Consider the following 22,149-nt stretch of genomic DNA (forward strand, 5'->3'; position numbering starts at 1 on the left):
AGACCCTTATGCTTCGTTCCTTGCTATGTTGTCTCCCTCTTTTCATCCTACTTGGATGTTTCCTTTTGTTTTATTCTTTCACTCCACCTGAAACTCTTTGTTTCTTTAATTCCGTCCTCATAATTACCTTCCTACCAAAGCTTCTTTTTTCTTAATGTTTTCCTTCTTTCATTCCCTTCTGTTTTTCCTACTCACTGCCAGCCAGCCCTAATTTATGGATGCCAACATGTAACCAAGGCGGCAGGACCTTGTTGCCTCTGCAATGCGTTCTGTGTCTGGGAGCGACCAGGTGAGCAAAATCAAGTTCGTCTAAAATTCTAATAAATGGTAAGTTCTATTCTTAGCTTATTCATGAGGATGAAAGAGCAGAGCAGCTATCCTATTTATGTCCACCTCCTCCTTCATTCTTAAGACTTTCATAAAGAAGTCAATTTTCCTTCAAATTATAGCATTTTTTTCCTTTGATCAAGCAGGTAAGTCACTTTGCAAATGGAATAAGACAATGTATACACTGAATAAGAAAAAAAATAACTCCAGTCTGTTATTTTAAGTGTGTTATTTCTAATTATCGCATTTTAAGAGTAAAAAATACTCATTATAATGGCAGATCATCTTAGTTATCTACTCAAATTAGGGTTAAATACACTTATTTTAAGACATTTTACCTTAGTAGATTAGCTCTAAAATATATATTCTGAAAAGAAGCACACAGATTTGGTATCCAGAGCTTTTTAAACCAACCTTTCTAAGCTGTCTGACATTTGGATCCAGCACCAACTTCTTTGATGCATGACCTGCACGTGGTGCATCCATAACTCCTCCCCACTACCTCCTCTGGTGGGTTTGCAGTTATATTTCATCTGCAGTTCAGTGAGAAAATTAAACCAGCTCATCGTTTAACTTGAGGAATCAGTTCTGAGACCACAAATCCAATCGTCACAAAACCGCAGCAGATGCAGCTTTTCCCCGGCTGAACCTTCTCCTTTCTGAAGTCCAACGAGTTTCTTCAAGCCTGCTTCGGGGACAAACTTTGCTGTTTGAAATTAGATTTAATTCCAACGGATAATAAGCAGAGAACATCTTCGAGCTGCAGCAGAGCAGCCTTTGAGTCCTGTCTTCAGCAGACATGAAAGAAAGTCAATCACATTACGCCTAGCTCCCAACTTGTTGCGTCAGTCGCCTCGAAGCAGAGCATTTATACAAAACGAGACGGTTTTGCCGTCTTAGTGTAAATTTGTTTGGTCACAGTGGAGTAAAGCAAGCCAGCCTTAAAGGTCTGGAAAAAAAACACATCTTCTGATTCAGCTGTAAAGAAACATCTTCTCAGAAGAAAGCTGAAAACAAGTATTTTAACCAGTGATAACTCAGATCAGAGGTCATACCTAAGTGAGGACTCTTACCTCATATAACATGTGGGTTTCATCTTTTATTTAAAAAAAACAAGCAGAAATGACTGCATTTCCTTCTCCTTGGCTCTGGGAAATAAACTCAGCACAACGCACCTTTGGCTCCCAGCCGAACGGTCCAATTACAGGAGGCATAAATCTCTGGAAAAGGAACCACTGGAGGACGGCAGGGAGGTGGAAGCGAGGAGGGGGAGAGTGGCACTGGATCCCCAGTGGAACGGGTAATAAGGGCGGACTGCTGGACGGGGTCTCCTGGGAAATCAGGCTGCAGCCTCCGCAGATGGAGCTGACTGCCAGCACCAACATCAGTGCTGAGGAGTTACTGTAAGTTTACTGAAGTTTATTCTTAGAAGTGAAAACATTGAGCTTAACTTGAGCTGCAGGAGTATCTGACTGCAGAGCCCCCCCCCTCAAACAAAAAACCTGTTGAAACCTGATGAATCCGACTGCTGGCTGCTCAGCAGAACCTCCTGAACCTCTATGGTAATCAGTCAAAGGAGCATAATCACGTATTAAGACCTTACAAATTTCTACACCATTAGTTGACTATGGTTTTATGTATTCTAACTGAATTTTCACACACTGATGGCTTATTAGGGTTGCTCAGTGGTGCAGTGGGTAGCACTGCTGCCTTGCAGCAAGAAGGTTGTGGGTTCAATTCCTGGCCTGGGGTCTTTCTGCATGGAGTTTGAATGTTCTCCATGGGTATGTGTGGGTTCTCTCCGGGTACTCGAGTTTCCTCCCACAGTCCAAAAACATGATAGGTTAATTGGCTTCTATAAAGTCCCCTTAGGTGTGTGTGAATGTTTGTGTCTGTGTTTTCCCCTGCGATGGACTGGCAACCCTATAGCTACCTCTATTTGCGAAGTAGAGCTTGTGTTAGGATTCCTGTCTGTGTGTTTGTATTTCTGTGTTTGTCTCCCTTCCTCCACCAGGAGGCGCCTGGTTCTGGTCCGCCTCCCCACACACCTGCAGAGGGTTACCTCGTTAACGGAGCGCTCTTAAGCTGCTGACTGCCACTACCTCGACACCAGAGTGTTTGCCAGTTTTGGGTACTCTAGTCAAGCTGAGTTTTGCTGAGTCAAACTGAGTTCTTGTCAACCTGAGTCTTAATCTTGTTTTTTGTCTTTGCCTCTCGGCAGGAAGTCATCCTGCAAACTGGATGTTTCGGACCTTCTCTCCCTGGAAGGATCATCTGAGCTTCAAACTAAGCTGAGGATTTAAACTGGAGGTTTGGATCCTCTTCCCCTTATGAGATCGTTTGAGCTTTACACTGAGCAAGGGATTCATCTCCACTATGACCTGTTCAAGTACCGCAGGAAATCTGAGTGGCAGTCAGCCACTCTGGGTAAACCCAGAATGCAGAGGGCAGGGAGTGAGCCTCTGCAAACCCTGTCCGCCCTGGAACTACCGCACACAGACTGGAGTCAAAGAGTCAACAACTTATCTGGAAACGTGAGTCAACAACCAAATTCTCCTCTTCAAGTTCAAGAACCAAATTTCCTACTGAGCCTGAACTAACCACTGTGTCTTCCCCTCACTTTTCAGCTCCGATTGAGCAGTGTTCAGAGCAACACTTGATTCAGCATTATCTCTTCAATAAACCTGTTAAAGCTTTCCCCTGGTCTCTCTGAATTGGTTTCTCTGCATGTGGATCCGAGCTCTTGATAAAATCATGACAGCTTGAAGCCGAAAAAATATTATAAAAATCTGCAACAAAAAAAAAAAGAAGCAAATCTGAAAAGTAATATTTTTTTTTCTTTTATGAAAAAAACTTTTATACCAAATAATTTTTTTAACAAACCTTTTACAGGTTTAAATTTAGTATTTTGTTATATTTTGTTCTTTTACATTATTTTCCAGGTATACATTTTTACTGAACAAGTTAAACTTTATGGTGCCAATTTTGGTTCTCTGATGTGGGCTTTAATCTATAGGGGTGAATGTGTCCTTGCCTTTACAACTAACTCCAGGAGTTTTCAATACAAAGTGATCTGACATTCGATTCAAAAACACAAATCTAACCGTTTAAATTTGCCACAGTGCTTTTATTTAAACCGGAAAATTAAAGGTCTAGTGTACCTTGTGGCTAAAAGGTATGCAGTGTTGTTTGTCTGTTTGTATTTAAGTTAACAAGACCATGGCACTGGTGTTATAATAATGCACATGAGCACAATAAACAAGTGTGTAAGCTGAGGTGCAAAAAGCAAGAAAAAAAAGGTCAAGATCAAGTGTTAAAAAAGGGGGATGAGACACAATAATTCTGGTAACAGAATTCAAACATGAATGTTTAAGTTGCAGAAGCATTCAGATTTTGCTGCCAAGTTCATGGATGCAAGTACTGTGCACGGGCAAATGTATGCAGCTATCAGTGATAGCAATGCTTTTCTCCAGCTCTTATTTATAGGGATGGAAAAAAATATGTGGCAAGCACTTTTTTATGATAAAATTCTCCAGTTTGGAAATATAAACTGGCAGGAGATGGCAATGGTGTATAACAGTGTTTAGTACCCATTCAAAATTTCCCCACTTTCCTTGATGGTTCCTTGGCTGGCCCTTAGCTAGTCCTTGACTGGTCCCCTGCAATTCTTCTTCCTTTTCAAACATCAGTCTTTATACTAAAATATTCTTTCTGTCACGATTTGTGGACATTAAGATCTAAAGAGAAGTTCCATCTCCTGGTCAGACTCTGTAATTCAGTGAAAGGGTGGAGTCAGAGTCGGACTCCAGAGGCTGGAAGTTAGAGGGGATGTTGGTGGGAGTTCCAGGGAAGTGGGCTGCCAATCAGCTGGCGTTTGACTGGGAGAGGGCCATTTTGAATGCACCCAGTGCAAAAGTTTTTCTATGGCTTAGAAAGAAATAAATACTACCAGGACAAGCGCTTGGTATATATAGTGATATTTGAAAATAAATATATAGTTTTTTCTATACATAAGCTCCACTGCGTCAATATATACAGAAACTCAAATTATATAACAATGACTATATGGTAAGATTACTTTAATGTATAAAGGACCATCTATTATTTCCGGGTGGATCATCAAAATAAGGGGTCATCCTTATTGTCAATCATTCCGCTGATCTGTTTTTGTAACAACATCCTACGTGCTCATCCCGTTAGCTATCTTTTTCTGTGCATGCAAACTTTCAGGCGTATATCTGTGGTAAACTATGGAAAGAAAGGCCTCAGAGGAGGCACATATATCCCGGAATACAGGGGACAAAAAGCAGTGATCATCTGTCCGAATGGTCAGTTAACTGAGATCACTATATAGTCCACTTTTAAGTCTCGGACACAGTAACCTTGTATGAGCTATAAGAACGGCAACATTTAAATAGCGCATGCATGAGGAGAGAAGGGCTCCTGCATGCTCTTGCACACATTTAATAGGCATTCCCTCTCGGGAGCGGGTACAGGGTTGTGCATGTGCATTTTCTTTTTAAAGCGGAGAGGGCAGGTCTTTTTAAAAATGTGAGAAAATCCTCCACAATAACTTTAATATATGCAGATGCTCCATCTCCACTGATTAAGATTCACTCACCTGGACATATTAAGTCTTCTGTCTAAGCAGGTAGCTTCTGTCTAGTAAACATTCTTGCCACACAAATACACAGTAAAATATTTTATGAAAATCAACACAATATACTGTAGTGGCCCTCAACCTTTTTCACACAATGGATTGATTTAATTTCAGGCAATATTTCCACAAACCATTCTATGGTGTATAAAACCGAAAAACAAATCAACTCCATATCAGAAGTAGAATTTGTGATCCTGTCTGTTAAGGCAGCATTCTTTCTTTTTGCGGTCCAAGGCTCCTTTCCTCTCCCTTCACTGGACCGATTCTCCTTCTCCTCATTACCCCTTGTTGCTAGCTTGGGGTTTTTAACTGGGGTGTATAGCAGGAAGTATCACGTGACCTACTGTACAGTATTACTATGACGCACTGTCAACAGTGTGTCATAGACGAATGTAATGAAGAGAATCTGGTCATTTTTAAAAATGATACACCATTCAAACTTGGAAAATTAACCCCTTTTAAAAAATAATGGAAGTTTATTCTTTTATTCTTTTTGTGACAGATGGACTGGTACCAGGGTTAGGGATCAAATATATATATATATATATATATATATATATATATATATAAATATATAAATATATCTGATATAAATATATCTGTAGTTGTAGATGAATATGATATCATTTTTCTATGCTTGGATTAATAAGCGAGATGTTTTAGAAACAGCATGACAGTAACTAATGTGACGGCTTAAGACAAAGGTCTCCTGGGCTTCGGTTAGTTTGAGAACCTCCAATGTGACCTCTATATGCGTCCTCCATCATCTTCATCAGAAGGGCAGGTTTTAACAGTAGTCAGCGTTTTGCTCTGCAGTGTCAAAAAAAATTACTTGATGATGTCTGCTCTGTTATAAACAGTTTCCTAAGATGGCATTAAACTCCTTAAGGTGTTTAGATGGCACACAGCTGTGGTTGGAGCATGAGTCATATCACCAGCATCACAAAAAGATACTGGTGTTAAAAGCTTTCTAAACTCTGACAGGAACAGGAAGGGACATTGGCAGTGTTCATTTTCTGTATTTTTATGTTTGCTTTCAAAGCTACACTGAGATCATAAATCTCACTCCCTGCCCTCTGCACACACCTGGGACTTGTTTGTTCCCTCCCAGCTTCCTGAACTGGATCTGAGTCTGCCTCCTATGTTTTTATGGCTTCTGCTCTGATCTTTTCCTGGTTTGCCGCACATCAGAGTTCAGTTCAACTCATTAACTCAGCCTCCTGCTGCTTCCTCCTTTAGGATGTAATCTGCTTGGGTTGCTTTGCAGTTCAGGACTTTATTGTATCCCCAATAGATAGCGTCTGGATTTCCTGTCCTGTTGGTTCTGTCTTTTCTCACCTGTTAATCAGAAAAAGCAGGACTTCTAGTCTTTCATTCAACTCCTCTGTCTTTCATTGTGATGCTGCAGTAAATCTGTTCTTCTTGTTTAAAAAAAAAAAAAGTTTTTGTTCAGGATCCATACATATATTTGGGGTTAAAGGCAGGGCAATGCAAGTTTATTTGTACAGCACAACTAGACAATTCAAAGAGCTTTAAATGAATTAGATCAAATAAAATAGAATTAAATCATAAAAAAGTAACAGAATATAAAAGGTTTGGGTTCAGAAACAGTAAACAGAACATAAAAACCTGGAAGCGGTTTCCAGTTTAAGAGAACGTGAGTTTCAGGAGGATTTTGATGACTCTCATCAGGGGCTCCTAATTAAAATTGATCAGCGGCTGATTAACCGGTTCGGCCTCAGAAATCAATGGCACTGATGACGCTCTGCAGAGCTCAGAGCAACCGTCGAGCTCTCAGCCAGTTAGCAACAGAAAGACGTGTAAAAACGCTGCAGCCGTAAGAGCGTCACACATTATGAGACACAATAAGAAAAACAGATACGGATCAAATGCCGGTTGGCTTTTCACATTTCATTCCGCCTGATTAATGACCTATTTCAACATGTATTTTCTCTAAAGATGAGTTTCTGCCATCTCCTTTCAACTTTAGAAAGTCATTATATGATGATGGATGAAGAATAATGCCTGTAATATCTGTGTATGAGGTAGAAGCTAAATAATCGCTTCAAAGAACAATCTTTTTCTGTCTGAAACATTAGATCACTGCTAGGTGTTCATTGTGAAAACTGCAGCTAACCCTCAGCTGCCAGTCCGGGATTTTCCAACCCTGCATGTGAATTTCTTGGAAGGGACTCACCGGTGGAGCACGGCCCGTCGTGGACTCTGGAGATGAGTTTCTGCTGTTTGCAGGCGGCCTGCCGTCGGTAGCACTCGTTCTGGTAGGTGTCTCCATTAGAGCCGCACACTGGGATGTAGTTTTTGTGGCACTGCAGGTTAAACACAGCAGTCAAAATGGTCAGAAAGATGACAGTAAAGAGGCTTGGATAATATGAACCCTGGAAACCTGAGCATCATCTAGAATACACTGGATAGTTTCTACATCTATATTAGGTTTTATAAAAAAAAAAAAAAAAACACTCTTAAGTCTTTAAATAAACAGGAAATGCAAATAAAAAAAATAAATCACAGGAACACAAAACCATAAACATGAACATAATACAAAGAATTTAAGCAGGAAAAACCCAAATCTACACAATTTTTTAAGTTGATCCATTTTTTTTCCTAGGGTTTATATTTTATGCAGTCAGTTTATCTTATTGTTCAGATTGTTTATTATTATTGGATGTTTTTGGCAGCTCAGTTTAGTTAGTAATGCCTACATTAAGAACAAGCACAGCTACTGTTTGGGAAACAGCTCTGCTCTAGCCTGTTTCACAGTCAGGATGATGTGCTAGAAAAATAGCTGCTGTTGTTGTGGTTTGTAGAGATCAATAGTATGCATGCATGAAGTAGGCTGCTGCATCATTGTTTCCAAAACTGTCAGTTTGCCTCACCTTCATGACTAAGATGAAAGCGTTTAGACAGAATCCTTATGTTCATAAAAATATTCAGTGTGTATGTGAGAAAGAGAAACACAGCAGAAAAAATTTGTTTTACATTTTATCTCATTGTAGATGTTGGGATTGGAGACAATCCTCAGATTAGTTCCTGCTTCCTGTTTCTGCTCCATAATAGTTTGATTGTATTACTTTTCCCACCTGGTTTCAGTTTACTGGGCCAACCTGCTCCGGATCAGTTTACCTCTCAGATTCTCTTTGTTTTTAGTGATTCTCTCTCAAGTCTTTAGTGTAATAAGGGCAGAATCACGTTTCCCTCACATAAATCTTAAGTTCTGATTTATGTGAGGAAAACATGCAGGGAAAAAATAGCGGGAGACTAACATAGGTGAGCAGCAGGTAAAATTTTAAACATGAAATGAACTTGATTTTCTGCACACTGCAAAAATTATCTAGAAATAAGTAAACAATAATAAGATGATTTTCCAGTGGAAGACGTTTTTTAATTCTAAAATTAGATAATTATATAATATGCATTTGAAATAAAACAATGCAATAGTTTTTTTTCTTATTTTAAATGTAAATTGTTTTGTTCCATTGGGAAAGTGTTCCACTTACCTCCTCAACTCTTTTTTTTTTTCAGTGTCCTGTCTGGCAATGTGGCAATAAGAATAATTGTCTTGATACCAATAAGAGCCCAACAGATTTTACGTCCACAAGTGGAGCAGTAGGGCTATTGCGATAGTGTTCAGTTTGTTTCATGCATAGAAATTGCTTTATTATAATTATGCAGGGAGTTTTACAGATTATATGGACACTGCAATGTAAGTAGAACAGAAGAGGAAAAACACAAAAAAGGAGAAAAGATGAAAGAAAGAGGAGATAAAAGGGAGATAATGATAAAACATTTTCAGTCTGCTTCATCAGCTGCAAAAAGATGTAAAAATGACAGCACAACCAACAGACATGGCACGAGATATACAATAAAGTAACACCTAGATACTATCGCTGAAGTAGTGTTATTCAAACTGACATGTACTCTGTGTTTCCTGAAGATAAGAATATGGGCTTTCTGTATGGAAGTGAATCTCAAGTACCTGGAACCAAACCCCTGTAGAGAATGCATTTATTAAAAAAAAAAAAAATTCTTATTTAGAATAGTTTTTTTTTTTTTTTTTTGCAGTGTGGCATTATGAGAAACTTCCACTGTGTTGAAAATAATGTATTTGAACAGTGACATCATGTTTTGCACTGGAACAACCAGCAGCTGCAGGGAAACATCCAGTAATCCATATTCAATCACCAAGCAGGAATCCCCTACAGGTCTGACCTCTGGCTCACATTACACAGAAACATCAGTGCAATGGAGAGCAACCGCTGACCGAACCGATGAGCTGGGATCAGAATCAGAAGAAAGAGCTCTGATTTTTTTCCAGAGGAGAGGCGAAGCCTTGATCTCTGTTTTTATTAGCTTGCTGTCGGACAGAGGAAATGCTTCTTTTTCATCAGGTGGTAGACAGATCCCTGTCCTTTTCAACAGTAACTTCTCTCAATAATACAGGAGATCGGTCTGATGGAGCGTTTATGTTTGTAATGGTGATCCTGTTAGCAGAAGGAGCTTCTTTAAAACCAAAAGTTGATCTTCAGGGTAAAATTGAACACATTTAACACAAAATATAAAAACAGGTGTGCAAAACCACAGCAATCCAAAGCTCTTATCCTGCAACCTTTAGATGCTTTCCTTCCTCCAGCACATGAATCAATTTCTGGTCCTTCAGTCATGCAGCTCTGCAGAGGCCTGTTTAACGAGTCATTTATCTCATACATGCATGGTGGAGAATGGATGCAGCAGGATAGCAGCTACTGGAGATTAGAGATCAACACACACAACCTTAATAAGGCCGATGCCATACTGACTATTTTCAACCTCAGTCTAGCCGATTCTGGATATGTGCAGCTGAATTATGAAATTATGCTTTCAAATGCATTTGAATATCAGATAAATATAACCTGAATAAATACATAGAGACTTTTTCAAATATACCTCAAATGTGACAATTTTGGTGTAAATATACACATACCACTAAAATCCTACTAAACTCTGACCTTCAGAAATAGGATGCTTCGAAATCCTCTAGAGTACCTGAATAAAAATGGTTCAAAAAAGTGTTTTTGGGCAAATTTCCTTTAAAATTGTGTAAAATATGAAAAAAACTGAGCAATTAGTTAGTATTTTTTTTTTTTACTATGAACAACATTTGAAAACTATTTTCTGCATTTTTTCGTATAATATTTCTCTGATGTTAGAGTAACCAACCGAATAGGTCACTGCAAATGTACAATAAACTATAATTTACATCAGATTTCAACCCATCCATGGAGCAGCTAGGAGCTGTATGGTGAGTAAAATTCAGTTTGTTGCACTGCGGTAAACCGTTTCTATTCCCACCATTTGGTTTCCAAAGATTTATAAATTACAAACCATGAGCAATTATAATGCAGGCGAGGGGAAATGTGCTGTTTTTAACAGCTGATGTAGGACTGATCTGGTAGGCTGGAGACTGAACGTGTTTCAGAAAGTTGTTTGATATCCATTAAACCCACTAAACTACTGAAACTATAAGAGAGGAAGTCTAAATGTGTCTCCTGACATTAGCTGCAATGAAAAAGCTGTAAAAACTGTGCAGTCAGTGATTGTGTTCATGTAATCAAGTTGTCTTTCAATTAAATTATTTCATATACAAAGACTTCAGAATGAAGCAGCATGTAAATGAGGTAGTTTCCTTAAAGGATTTCTTTTATAAGGGTTTACATCTGGGGATTATCTGTTTGATGATTTATAACTAAATAAATGGTTTCTTCTAAATAAAGGGATGTTCTATTTACCTGGAACTGGCAGACACATTTGAGCTGAGCGCCGTCGTCTCGGCAGACGCCTCCGTATCTGCAGGTGGAGTCGTCACAGACCCTCAGGTCGCTCTTCTTCTCTGACAGATCTGCAGCGGGCACACAAACACAAGGCGAGGATTAGACAGGAAGTCAGGGGGGTGGCAGGCCAATCGATAGGGTCAGTCAGACCTGCAGGACCCTTCATGAGCAGCACATGTTTACTCCGGTCGCTCGCTGAATCAGTGTTCATATCGACACATTCTGCAACTAAAAGCCATGTTATTTGGCACAAAGAAAATAGTTTATCTCATTTCATCCACCTGCTGAGGCTTTACAGAGAGCAGGAAACAGGTTCAGTCTAAAAATGAATCCCTTTTCTACTCTAACACACACTGCCTTGGTACAGCATCCCAACCTTTGAACTGTTTTACAGTTTCTTAAGTTATAACCAGAAACCCTCAGAGGATTTGATGTGTTGGACCCAAACAGAAGCAAGTAAAAGAGGCTAAATAGAAATGAACTAAGTTTCCATTAGGAGCTCTTCACAACTCCACTACTTCCTGAACTTAAGGCAGCTCCTTTACTTTCTGTCTTTCATTACTGGATGAACTGATTGATCCAGGTATGCCTGGCCTGAGGTCAGGCAAATTCACACATACTACCAAGTTCCTTACTTGTAGAAACAGGATACCTTAAAATTCTCAAAAGAAGCTAAAATTTAGAACATTTCCTGCTAGGTGCCTTGCACAAAGGCAATTCTGTATGTGGCAGGGGAAACAGGAATCAAACTCCCAATTCACAAACAGCTGACAATTATAGACTACTTTGTGTTCATTGGAAATGGTGACTAATATTCAGCTCACAGTGTGATGAAAATACTTTACAAAAAAACGAGTTTATATTAGAATGGGGAAATGTATGGATACATTGGACTCATTCTGGATTTTAACCTGAAATGCTCTCTTCTTTGAAAGTTCTCTGAGGAACTTTTAAGGGTCTTTTTGGACTTTTACTGCTTCATCACTTTGTTTCTATCCAGTTTCTGACCATTTATATTAATAGAAGCCATTCAACCATGAGAAGTGAGGAGAAAAAAAGTTTCTAAGCTCAAGGGAGAAATGGTTTGACTTTAGGAATGAGACATTTTTTGCTCTTTTAAAGGTTTGTCTGTTTTTAGAAGTTCTTGTGGAAGTCCAGCCTATGTCCATCCCTAATGATGCTCCCCCAAATTATTTAATGTATCAGCCTTGACAATCCTCTAAAGTTTTTGCTTCTGCAACTTTTCTCTCAATCCATTTTCATTCCACCCCACTATCTATGAATATGCTAATACGTTTTATATTATATTAATTATTTCATTCATTCCATCTTTAAAAGGAATTAAAAAGCATAAAAGTGGTTAAGTAAAAAGGTTTTTGATGAGGATATATAATCATTTACCCTTCTAACATTATCATTTTCAAATGGTAGGAAACTTAGGAGCAAAACTCAACAATCAATCATGACACTGATGCTAATTTTAATCTTTAAGCACCAAAGAGCTTCTTGTTAGTTATTCATGACAGGGAAAATGGATGATGCATCCACTAAACTTGATATTCATCAGAGCGTCACTAACGAGCAACATTTCCTAAAATGTCAGCGGGCTCCTTTAAGGTCGGAGTCTGCTGCTGTTTTCCTAAACTCAGAGAAGTTTCTTCTGGAAGTCGCTGCTTATCCTGAATCAGTTCTGCCCTTTAAAGCTTTTTATGAGTAATCAGTTGATAAAATGTCACAATGTGAGACTTGGATGGTCGTTCTCTAATCTGCCCGAGCCGAAGAGCAGATTAGAACCCGACCGAGACACATGCGCAGAGACAGACGCCGCAGGTGGTGGGTGATCTGATAAAACACATGCCATAAAGCGGCAGCTAACTTAAACCACCCACATTTCCTTGAATCTAAAAGCCTCAGATTACAGCCTGCTGCCTAGTTGGCTTTGAGACAACATGTAATGGTTCATGATTATACAGAGCGCCTCCTAAAAATGGCCCCTGAGAATGGAAGTAAAATGGAAAGCAAATGGAAGACTGGCAGAAATCTCCAGCTGATCCAGAAAACTTTCACATTAAAAGAGCAGGAAAATCAAACTCTTGACAGATGTGTCAGAGTTTTACTCCACAATGCTCTGTTTTGGGACCCCTGCTGCTTCTGGAATCTCTGCTCCCTCTTAGGGGCATTCTGTCATCTTCTAAAGACATCTTATTATTGCTATGAGGATGATATTCATTTAGAAATGAAGTTATTAAATCTGAACTCTACTGAAAATGACAACAGCTTGCCGACAGACCCCTTTACTTACCAATAGAAACAAGAACAGATATGCTTGTTTGTAAAAATTAATGTTTAAGACAAAGCCTTCTGAATGTTGGGATGACCTTGGACTGAGATTTTACATCAGATGCTCATGTCAAGTCTCTGCTTGGTTTCTGCTCTTATCCTCTGCCAAACTTTGCTCCTCTGTTTCACGCCTTTAAGTGGAAATATATCTTTATTCCTTTAATTCATCATGCATGAGTTCCTGTAGTACACTTTACAGAAGTTTCAGCTAAACCTGTCTTAAAACAGCTGCAGGTTGTGCAGAACCCTGCTACCAGGCTTCTGACTGAATCCGTTAGTGTCTCACTTGGGATTCAGCTGCTGATGCAACCGCTCTCTGTGTAGAGTGCATTTTAACATTCCTGACTTGAGCTCTTAATGGAGAAAGGCACCAGGTTGTATTAGGAGACTTCATCCACACATCCCCTGAGGGCCCCCGAGGGCCCGCTGAGGGTGCCCATACAAAGTGGAATACAAAAGGAGGCAGGAGTATTTCATTTAACTTTATTTCTCAACATTGGTACATTCGCTGGAGCGCATTTTGTGATTTTTTCCTTATTTTTCAAACTGACCTCAGGTGCTCTTGCCGTTTGTTGTACTATATATTCTTTTTCTGTTGCCATGGTAGCATAACTTTATGAGGTTAAAACAAATGTGTGTATAGTCTCTTCAGAAAGGACCAGAACCACCACAGAGAAAGGTTGATTTTGTTTCTGTTGAATCTTGTCTGTGTTGACTCAGTCATTTGTTATGGATCATTATCCTGCTGAAAAACACAAGGATGACCCAAATCCTCTGGTATTATAAAGAATTCATGGCGCCATGCAGTCTAAATATTCATCCCATCCTTCATGTCAGACTCACCTGCATGTTCTTTTTTTTCTTTTGCTGTAAAAAGGTCAACTATAATTTGCAATCATACTTAAGCACATGGTTCTAATTAAATATCAAGGGTATGCTCTAACAATAATGGTAGGGGAAAAAAGGCTTCTCTCAGTATGTTTTCTGTTTTATTTACATCCCTAAATGTGCATCACCTCCTGATCCAAACATCCACTAAAAAGCAAACCTCTCTCTTTTTCTGTTATATTTTGTTGCAGGAAGCAAAACAGTAGCTGAGCAGAGAGCAGGAAAGTGTTATCAGCGCCTCTTTGTTCAATGTTGTTTCCTTGGTGCAAGTTGCAGCTGAATGTGGCTAAAAGTAGCTAAATCAGACGGTCAGCCTGCCTGCTAATGGAAAAACAGCAGGATGTTCATTCCGACACAAACAGGGCTTCTTTAGACAGATTAACATAAAGAAAGGCTGCTCTGCTCGTGGCTTTCAGACTTCTAAAGCTACCCTTTAAGAACATATTTAGTGTGTTACAGCTGCAGTCAGAGTGCTTTTCTGTTAATAAATCTCTATTCCTCCTTAGATCTCTGGTATTAGCAGCATCCAGACAGCTGTATTCAGATGGAGCCATGAAAGTAGGACGGAAGGAGGCTTTTCAGTGGTAATGTGCGGGTCTGCAGGCCGTTCATGGCTAATTAAGTCCATGCAGTGGCCGCATCCATCAGCAGCCTGCAGGCTGACAAACACTGCTGCTGGGTTTGTGTGGAGATCTGTGGGTCAGGGCTCCTTCCTGTTTGCAGCTTTTCCTTTTTAATACACACAAAAAAAAAAGCTTCTAGTGTACAGAGGGTGTCCTGGCTGTTTGATCAGAGGAGGGAGAAGAAGCTGCTGATATATTTCTCAGCGTTTGTAGCTGTGCTCAGGTTCCTCACCCTCATACATTTTACAATAGAAGCAGAGATTTGAAATGCACATAATTCCCCACTTTTGGATCGGGGGCAGAACTAAAGAAGTCGATGGAGCGTGGCACTATCCGTCGCCTAGAAGAACGTCTAGCCCCCAAATCCCCAGAGCGGGTCCTGGTTGTCACCACCGACCAAGGACCGACTCTTTATCCTACCCCCCCAGCCTGCAGGAGCAGGACATCTATAAATCATCCTATGCTTGGACGCCTGTAGGATCCCTTTAACTGCTTCAGCACCTAACACATTTAATGGAATGCTCAACTGTAATGCTTTTAGTACAGCACAAAAAGGATGACTTCTTTTAAACAGGAGGAAAATGTCCTTTTCTAATATATCCTTACGATTTATAAGCCTTGTTAGGTTTATTAAACTGACTTCAAACTATAACAAAACACAGATTCTTAATATCTACACCTAAGCTTGCTGCTTACAGAAACTCTTTGAAACACATTTTTAGGATGCAGCTTTGGTCTGAGTGAATTATTAATTATGAATAATAATTAAATGTGGAGGTGATGTAATGTAGAACTCATTTTAGATGAAAAAACTAAGATGATAAAAATAACACATTTTGCATGACACGTTGCATGAAATATTGTGTTAAAGATTAACAACATTTAATTAGTAATCAATGGTTTTAACCTGGAATTACTAAGAATCTCCAGCAATATTAAAGTAAGGTATCAACTTAGAACTCCTATTTTCTTTCTTGGTGTTTTTGAAATTATTTAATTCCAACTCTGATAGCTAAAAATTCCAAGACCACCAGGGATTAAAACCCAAATAGCCACCCCATGCCTATTGTTCCCTACCAGGAAGGAAAACTGTCATGTAACCATACAGAGCTCGTGCCGCACTGCGCCGCGCAGCGCAAAGCCTCAAGTTATGGTACACCAAGGTGTACACCGTAAGAAATATTCCTAGCTAAAAGCCCGGTCTGGAGAATCAGTTTTTTTTAGCCAATAGTGGTGTTCTTACTATTGACCTCAAGAAAGGTAAAGCCCAATTTGGCACAATTTGCTGTATCTCTGCTGTGGACAAACTTTGGTTTGAGAATGTTGGACTTTATTATTGAGTTATAAAGAAGAGGATATTCCAAAAAAGTTAAAATAACAATCCACTGGACTTTGTTTCCAAGTTTGAAGAAGTTTTGCTTTCCATCCACAAAGCTTTTTCAAAGAAAAGGATATTTTTTTTCCTGTAAAAGTGCAGGAAACTGCAGTGAACTTTTTCTTAGGTGAAACATCTTTAAAGCATCCAAGTCACAATGATGAAAGAACCAGCAGGACTTTTTGAATCTTAAACATTCAATAATTTGAAACATATAATATGGTAAATTTGTCTTGTAGTTGGTTCTCATTAAACAACAAACATATCGACCTTTCATTTAACGTTTGGTGTCAGTGGATCCAAACCAGATCTTAAACTTGACCTTCATCCTTTGTGAGATATTTCTTTTTTCGTTAATAAATCTATTTAGTTATTTCTTAGTTTTGAAAGATCAACTTTACCCACGTTATAATACATGCTTTTGTTATTGTCACATCTACACAGAGCCGCTGCCTGTTAAACATCTCTTCATCCTGCCTCAGTGCTCCAATACAAAAAAAGAAGATTCTGACATCAAATAAAAAGTCCTCAAAAAAGAGAGACACAGAAGCAGACTGTTTTCTCCTGAGTTTGGTTTTCATTTCAAAGAGGAGAGAAACCTTCTGAAGGTCTGCTGCAGCGTATTGATCCAGGTTTACTGAAAGTGGAAAATTCATCCTCAATGGGGATGTGATAGAGAAATCGCGGGGAGGAGGGTTGAAACTACCAACTGATGCATGTTGGGACCTGAAATCCCTGTCACGCTTACAGACACAAATGTTCCAGTTTTCTCTGCATTAAGGAGGAATTACGGGCAGATTAACTGAGGAAAAACACTGTTTATGATGCTTCAAACCACTCAGGAATCCTAATGAGTTCACTTCCATCTCCAAGCATTCCGGGGAAAAATATCCGACTCCTAATCAGTCTTAGGCAATACAGACATAAACATTCCAAATGAATTCTTCAATGAGAGGACATTTTTCTTTTTAATTGGTGACAAAACAGAGGCTGACCCATACTTGCAGGGTCTTGAGCCAGCAGAGACCCCCGCTGGCGACTGACCCGCAAACAGAGCCTGAATGATGCATAGTTTCTTTATACGGATCAGAGCAAGGGGGCTGGTTTTGATTTGTTAGGTGTTACACGGTGAACATTGAGGCTGACAATGATTAACTAACTAACAAGAGCAGCAAGGAGCCTTCAGACACATGGATGCTGGAGAGCATCAGTCATCCAGCTAAGAGGAAGGAACCCTGACAGAAACAATTTGGCTATCAAAGGTCCTGTTCGGATGCTGTGAGCTTTCAGAACCAGCTGTCTCATGTATCTCCCACCCCTCCGTTATGGTGATTATTGTTTTATATTAGTGAACGTGTGCATTAAGCGGGTTCCTTTGGGTATTTTTCCTGTTTCCCGGTAAAAACTGTAAAAAGGATCCAGAAAACAGGCAACAAGAGTTTCTGGCCCAGACATTAAGGCACAAATACAAGATAAACCACAACCATATAAAACAACAAATGCAGCATTAAAATAAAGCAAACAAAATGGAGAGTAGTAACAGGTTGGAGTGCAAACTCAGTCTTTATCAATTTTATGTAATGTATAAAACATTTAATTCAGCACTTATGCCAACTGAATTTTATTTTCTGGGACTTTACAAATAAATTTGATGTGATCTGAAGAACGCTAACACTCCAGAAATACCACTACCAAATACTCAGCTGCTGTATTTGTATTTTTTTTTTCATCTGAAGGTCTATTTAACTTCAAAGTCAAATTTATGCCATATATATATAATTTTTTTTTTAATCTCTTTTCTGACTCTCTTCTCTCTGTTTTGACCAAAATACATATTCTAGATATGTGGAGAGCAATTGTGAGCTCAAAGTCTGCCAGAAATTAAAGAGGTTTGGGATTATTTTAGGAATAAACTAACCAGCAAGTAATGTAACAGAGGGGGTAACCTTGGAAATCATTTTAACTTAACAAATTGGATATATTGGCATGTTTGACTTTGTCATTATTTAACTAACCACTCTATTTTGCAAATGTTACACAAATTACAGGGATTCTTTTTTGCTCTTGCTGCTAGTTTGCTGAACATACTGATGCTCTTGTTCAGCTCTGCTTAGCATCACGTCTTCCAATCTTCCGGGTTAGCAAGTGTATCCTCATGGTGCGTTCAAAGACAGCTCACAACTGCATAATAATGACCGGTTTAACTGTTGTAAAGTCTGAAAAAATTGCAGAGGTGAGCTAGCGAAAGTGCTGGGGACATGTTTGTTGTGAATCCCAATGCATTTATCCCTCACAAGCGTACTTTACTTCACTGAAAAATCATGAGATCAGCAGGAGAAATTACTGAAATTATTTAGCGGGAGTTAATATAAAAAAAAACAAGAGTCTTCCACATAAATCAGGAGTTGTTCAGTATGGAAAACTGTACAGATATCAGCTCTTCTTTAGCTTTGAGCACAACATGCATTTTTCAGCATGACACTGATGCTGCTGACTTGAAAATAAGCGCTATAAACAAATTCACTTCTGCAGATGCTACTGCTGCAAATTCAAATTATAGAAGCGTGCTATTTAATTGTTGAGTCAGTCGAGTTTGACGATAAGTAAGACAAAAAATTACTGGTATTCCAGACTTCAAGCTTTGAAAAGTGTGGGTTTTGCATCCCAGACAGGTGCGACTCCCATGTCGGTCTATTTACCTGTTTCTGATGTTTTATTTGGTTTTCTGCCTGCCTGTTTAAAAGCGATGCTTGTTCTTCTCATCATGCTAACACCTTCAGTGCATTTGTCCTTAATTTATCTAAAAAGTTTCAAAACTAATTCTGCAGGAGGTCTAGGTACCAGCAGTGAACCTATTCAAATGAAGATGCTTGGATTTGAACCTTCAACCCTGTCTGTGGTTCTGAGCAGATGTGGTCTAATTACCTCCCTCTCTTCCTCCTACTCCTCCACCTCCTCTTTCCACCTGACTAATTGCTTTAAATTCCACCTCCTCCATGTCTTCATTTGCTGGAGGGCAGAAGGAACATCTGACCGCTGGAGCCCTGGAGGTGTTCCTGTCAGCTGCTCCTGCAGATTGATCTTCACCTGGAACCAGGCGCTGCAGCTGCTGCCGTGTGAAGATAACAGGTCTGATGTTTAATTCATGCAGGACGACACAAAGAGACTAGATCTGGGTTCATTCTGGGGTTCTGACGGAGAGTCGCAGCAGGAAGTAATTGACTTCCAGGGAAGCGTCTCTAACATCATGGGTCGACTCGGCCCGTCGGTTTGTTCCTAACAGAACTGTTAACGTCTCACACTGAGTGCAGAGGTTTTCAGTTAGTACTGAAACAGGAAAGGAACAGGAAGACAGAAACAATAGTTGAGATCCGGGAAGGAGGGATGTGAAAATGAACCAGAGCAGCTGTGATTGGATAAAATCTAAGTTTGAAATGTTTGCATCAATTCATCAGTTTCAATTTTAGTAAGTAAGTCTGTAACATTTTGTTCAAAAGATATGAATAATGTAATGAAGCTTTTAAATAAGTAATTATTGTCTTTGTACTGTAGATATTTAATTCAGTTTGAATTAGACAGTAATAAAGATGCATTTATTAGGTTGATAAAAGAGATTCAGATCCTCCGGATTGAAAAATCCTTCATCTCGGCTGTTCTGCAAATGACCAGCGGCTCTCATGGCTCCACATGCAGCAGCGTGCAATGGATGGAGCCTGCTTTGGATAATTTGGGAACAAATTCAAATTCTATTCAGAGAGAACACCAGGAACAGACCTCCTGCTGTAATCTAAAAAATAAAACACTGACTTGGACTTTGAACTGAAACAGTTGTGCTCCACAGAGACCCGCAGAGCTGAAGGGTCCAAAGAAACAACAGAATACTGAAGCAATTTAACATTTCAGATGTTAGCTTTTTATTAATGACATCTAACTGATCTAATAACCAAGAGCTCCACTTTCTATCTTTATTATACAGTGTGTCCACACTGAGCCATTCAGTTCAGAAGTTAGTTAATCAAAGAAAAGAAGATGTAGAAAGACATTCGCTTAATCATTAATTTTCACATTTGGAGCCCATGAGTTCCTGCAGTAATCCTTACTTATCTCCCTGGATCGGTTCCCTCACATCTCCATATTAAATCCTCTCTTGTAGCAGTTTGAACTTCACAAAAGATCCCATTATCTTTCTAAAAACCCTAAAAGGAGGCGAAATGTGACTGCTGCTTTTGCATAGAGAACCGGCTGAGGAAGCAGAAAAGTCAGAAGAATTCACAGTCCACGCATGTGAGCGGCTGGACGGAACCAAGCAAAAATAAATCTGATGGAAAAACTAATGGAGGATCTGATGGCGGAAAAAACAACATGTTCACTTCAGGTGGAAGAAGGGGAGCCCATTAAGAAAAAGGATCAAGAGAAAATTACCTGACAGGCAGAGAGGAAGTGAGCTGGGAGAGAAAATATTCAGAACCAACGATCGCGAACAAAGAAGCAAAATCTAAGTAAAACGTCCTAAAGAGCCATAATGGGTCTCTAATGTTTTGGCCTCTAAGCATTTCTAGATCCAATTAGTCCAAATTGTCCATTTATGTTGCGGCCAAATCTGAGAAAACATGGTTTAGAGAAGTTTCTTTTCCAGTCTTTCAGTACAGAGCAACCTTTCAGAGTAATTATAGCAACAACAAAAAAAAAAAATATATATATATATATATATATTATTTTTTTTTTTTTGCTTTAAAGATAGAAAAAAAACGCTTTAATTATCAATATACTCTATCCAGAGGTCCTCAAATGGAAATGTTTTAGTTTCACCTGGTTTAATTCAATAAAATATCATATCTTATTATTAATCTAAAAAAAGAATCAACAGATTAAATGATTAGCAAAATAATCCTTTGTTGCAGACCTAATGTGGAAACAGTTGTCTTTTTGGAATGTGTCAAGCTACAAGAAAAGCAGCAAAGAGCAGGCGGTGTCTTACTAGTGTTTTTGGTAATTGGCTGATAAATGAGGAAAACCCAAGCACCAAGAACTAGGAGAAGGTCCACAGTCTGAGCAAATCAACAGAAGCTTTCACACCACAAATGGTTCAAATTCCATGCATTGGTTTTGGACAGAGCAGCCTAGATCTTTGTCTGAGTGACGTCCTGTGTGGTCCCTTCAGGGAACACTGAAATCGTCTGAAACGCCACTGGGAGCCGTAGGCGTGTGAATCCGCTGAGCCGAGACGGACCACTGACGGAGTCTTTAACCAAGCTCATTGGACCGACTCATTTTCCCGTTAAGAATAACCCTGACCGTCACTGTGTCTTGTAGAGCTGCTGCGAGTTTGTTGAACTTCCTATTGCTTAATTTTTAATCATATTTTCACCTAAAATCTATTTCTTTGTTATAAACTTCTTGAGCCCAGAGAAGGCTTGAAGTGTGGATCTAATGATGCTGGTCGTAAATGTTATAAATACAGAGATGGGGTTTCCACCACGAAACAATAATGCTGCTGCTTTTCTCAGACAGTCTTTAGCGAGGCACAGATAGAGTTCATTAAATGCATTCAGTTAAATTCACTTGCATTTAAGACATTTGCCAAAAAGCTGTTAATAGTTTGGGGATGGGGTTTAGAATTCTGCAAAAGGAAATGAGGAGAGACCTCCTCAGAGGCGCTGATGCCCGTCTGCTGATTGACTGCTCTCAATATTTTTGTTGGTGGCCTTAATGGAAAAGCTATTTGCAGACATTAAGCTTTTTCGGCTGTAAATCTATGCTGTTTTATTTCGGCTGCATCCCCGTTTTGCCTGACTGACAGTGCCATTAACCAGACCCACATTATGAGCAGTAAAAGCTTCAGGATGCAGATGCTTTCTTCACCTCATTCAGAACCAAACTTTTAGGCAGAAAGCAGCCAGAGAACAACCTCAGCCTTCAGAGGTGAAAACTAATCAGACTGTTCTTGTGTGTCTCGTTGATAGAAAGAGGTTTTAGAGGTTTCCCTGCTAAGCACCAACACATTCTCACTTCCAGCTTTTTAAATACCAACGTTTGATCAAAGTCCTCTGAGTGCCATATATTGACAGGTAAATGACTGGATTTTGGACATTTTACCATGTGACACACACA

At 39.3% G+C, this 22,149-nt stretch overlaps 1 protein-coding gene across 1 annotated transcript in view; it reads right to left on the reverse strand.

The window, feature by feature from the left end:
* The window catches only part of tmeff1 (transmembrane protein with EGF-like and two follistatin-like domains 1), a 92,368-nt gene that overhangs the window by 39,049 nt on the left and 31,170 nt on the right, over positions 1-22,149 (reverse strand). Inside the window, exons 2-3 of the mRNA XM_015378311.1 lie at positions 10,771-10,880; positions 7,185-7,314 (exon numbers count right to left, since the gene is read on the reverse strand). Of these exons, the coding sequence (XP_015233797.1) occupies positions 7,185-7,314; positions 10,771-10,880 (240 nt within the window). The remainder of the gene's footprint in view (positions 1-7,184; positions 7,315-10,770; positions 10,881-22,149) is intronic.

Source organism: Cyprinodon variegatus, unplaced genomic scaffold (genome assembly GCF_000732505.1).
Source record: "Cyprinodon variegatus isolate N-32 unplaced genomic scaffold, C_variegatus-1.0 Scaffold170, whole genome shotgun sequence".
In the NCBI taxonomy this organism is placed as follows: Eukaryota; Metazoa; Chordata; class Actinopteri; order Cyprinodontiformes; family Cyprinodontidae; genus Cyprinodon; species Cyprinodon variegatus.